At 33.8% G+C, this 2,788-nt stretch overlaps 1 protein-coding gene across 1 annotated transcript; it reads right to left on the bottom strand.

Annotated features, from left to right (window-relative positions):
- Positions 1-838: 838 nt before the first annotated feature.
- On the bottom strand, positions 839-2,548 carry LOC146997491 (general transcription factor II-I repeat domain-containing protein 2B-like). The gene is made up of 2 exons (XM_085814320.1): positions 1,955-2,548; positions 839-1,795 (listed from the first exon to the last, which is right to left on the bottom strand). Exons 1-2 carry the CDS (start codon positions 2,546-2,548, stop codon positions 839-841), a joined length of 1,551 nt encoding a protein of 516 aa, XP_085670446.1.
- Positions 2,549-2,788: the final 240 nt, after the last annotated feature.

The following is a 2,788-nucleotide window of genomic DNA, read 5'->3' as shown; positions in this document are numbered from 1 at the left end:
ATGAGTATAGATTCTTCCATTGCTTAACTTGGTTATGTTTGAGTTTTATTAGAAAGATTTTAGTGATCCTTATCTTTATCGATGCGGAGTTATCCTCATGGAATACTTATCCTGTTGGACTTATCCTCATGAAGGTACAAGGAAGGCTGTTCGCTCTTGCAACACACTTTAACGTTTGAGAAAGACGTCGATGAATGATCGACCAAGGAAAATACAAAGCCGCTTACAGAAGCTGACATCTTGACAAAAATCCAATAAATCGTCTACAATGCGATATCCATCATCCGTCTTCGCCCAGTGATTTTTATCGTATTCAAGATAATAAATAAGCCCACAAAGAAACACGTTTTGCGTAGTATATCTAAGTGCAAAAGGTCTTTTTCGCAGCCAGCCCAAACAGTTCTGCCAAAAGGAATGAGATACATTCCGCAAGAGAAGAAGAGGAAGAATGACCTTGCTTGTTTGCATTAGCTGCACATAAGTCACGTGATCTCTGAAGTTATTTGCATTGTTTGTTTACAAAAGATATACATAAGTCACGTGATCAATGAGGTCATCGGAATGTATCTCATTAACAGGTTAGTACAGAGGTGGGGAACCTTTTTACCATTAGAGGCCACATTTAAATTAGGCAGCAATAAGAGAGGCCGCATAAGCTGATTGACCTAAGAAAGTGACTTTCGTGAAATTATTATAGTTTTTCTATAGATTTAACAATTTATTGCATTATATAGAAAAAATAAAATATAATACTACAAAATTTTAAATATAATATACATATAAAATAATATAAAAATATTATAAAAAATACAATAAAAAATATTTTTTATTCACTAAGTTAGTGACTTATTTGGCTTTGTTTTTTGTTTGACAGTAATTGTATATTTGGATCAAGCTTCGTAACACACAGCTTTAATTGATCCTCTAAATGTGCATCTGTAATTTGCGTTCTTAAACTTGTTTTTATTTTTGACATGAGAGAAAATGTTGTCTCGCAACAGTAGGTACTTCCGAAGCAGGAAAGTAAACGGCGAGCATGTTCTCGAAGGCATGGATATTCAACAGCATTTTTCCAGATTTCTATGGGATCCTTTTTAGCGTTAAAAAGGGATTTGATGATACTATCTTCCCCTAAATCAATTAACTCCATTTGTAGTTCTGCAGGAGCCTCGGATATATCTATTAAATGTGGTTCAAATGCCAGTTTCATAGCAGGAGTGTGCTCGTCAAAATCAGAAAATCTATTAGTATACTCTTCTATTAAACAATCCAAGACACCTACATATTCATCGAATATTTTATTTTCACAGTTCTGCTCATTTAACATTTTAGCTAGCTCCGGGAAGTGTTGTGCAGATATTTCCGATCGACAAAGCAATGTTTTGAAAAATGATAATTTTTTTCTAAACGCTTGGATCTTTTGCCACATTTCATAAATATACCTCGTTTCACCTTGCAGGCAAATATTTAAATTGTTTTGTTTTGTCATCATATCAGACAAAAATGCAAGGTTTCTGAGAAATACTTCATGTGATAGATCACATTGTTTTCCTTGTTCTTTATAAAAGTTTAAAATTTGTCGTCGTAAAGACAAAACTTTTATCAAAACCTGACCTGTTGATAGCCAGCGAACCTTGCAGTAGTATGGCAGGTCAACACTATACGTTTCCTCATCTAAAGAGAGCATCTGCCGAAATTCACGATGACGCATTCTATTTACGCGAATATAGTTGACAATGGCAATGGTCCTATCCAGAGTGTCTTGCAAAATGGTAGATTTTGCGCAAAGATTTTGCTGATGCAAAATGCAGTGAAATGATATCAATTTTTTCAAGTTTAAGTTTTCCTTTTTTAACAAAGCAACGAATCCTTCTTTTTTGCCTCTCATGGAAGGTGCGCCATCGGTGCAGACACTGACTAAATTACTGACATTCAGTTGTAATTTATTACATACTTCTTTGAAGTTTTCGAAAATATCGGCTCCGCGAGTTCTTCCAGTTAATGTACCCAACGCAAGTAGTTCTTCATAACATTGAAAATCTTTAGTTATAGCACGAATAAAATATAAAACTTGTGCTGAATCTGTTTTATCAGTGCTTTCATCTAAAGCAATTGAAAAATAAACATCTTCATTTTGTATAATTGCATGAAGTTGCTCTGTTACATTTTGCGCTAATTCGTGCTGTCGATCTGTTACAGTTCTTCTTGAAAGAGGTAATTGTTTGTATTTGTCGACATTTCTTGGATCTAACATACTCACTGCTTCAACAATACATTCTTTAATTATTTCAGTATCACTAAATGGTTTGTCCCTTTTTCCAAGTATATGTGCTATTTTATACATAACAGCAACTGCAGTGGAATTTTGATTTACAAAGGCACTAAAAGATACCTGCTGATGATGCTTCTCATTTTTCAACTTTTGAAGTGCAGCTTTTCGTGATTCACCTTCTAAAGCGAAATATTTATGTTCTTTATGAGTCAAATAGTGTTTATTTGCATTCGCTTTTTTTAAAGTATTTAAAACTGTATTGCACAACAAACACATTATTTTATCTTTCTCAGCAGTAAAGAAAAAATCTAACTCCCATTCTACATTAAATGTTCTGTTTTCATCACCTAATTTTCTTCTCTTACTATTTGACCTGGTGGATAAAAAAAACGAATATCAAATAATATCTTTAACAAAGTGTGTACTTTTTAGAAATACAATAAAACCGTGTACCTGTTATAAGCACGCACTGTTAACTACAGTTTGCTGAAGATCGCAACAGGGAAGCGTTGGGAG

This window comes from Stegodyphus dumicola, chromosome 4 (genome assembly GCF_044657685.1).
Source record: "Stegodyphus dumicola isolate Sdum_Otavi_A_Nest chromosome 4, ASM4465768v1".
NCBI classification, from domain to species: domain Eukaryota; kingdom Metazoa; phylum Arthropoda; class Arachnida; order Araneae; family Eresidae; genus Stegodyphus; species Stegodyphus dumicola.
Note: the sequence above shows the minus strand (reverse complement) of the source record. Positions and strands in the feature narration are given on the sequence as shown.

Coding starts and splice junctions, on each gene's coding strand:
- LOC146997491 (XM_085814320.1), bottom strand. CDS start 2,548: ATGTGTTTGTTGTGCAATACAGTTTTAAATACTTTAAAAAAAGCGAAT. Junction 1,796..1,954: donor TTTTCGAAAACTTCAAAGAA/GTATGTAATAAA, acceptor ATTTTGCATCAG/CAAAATCTTTGCGCAAAATC.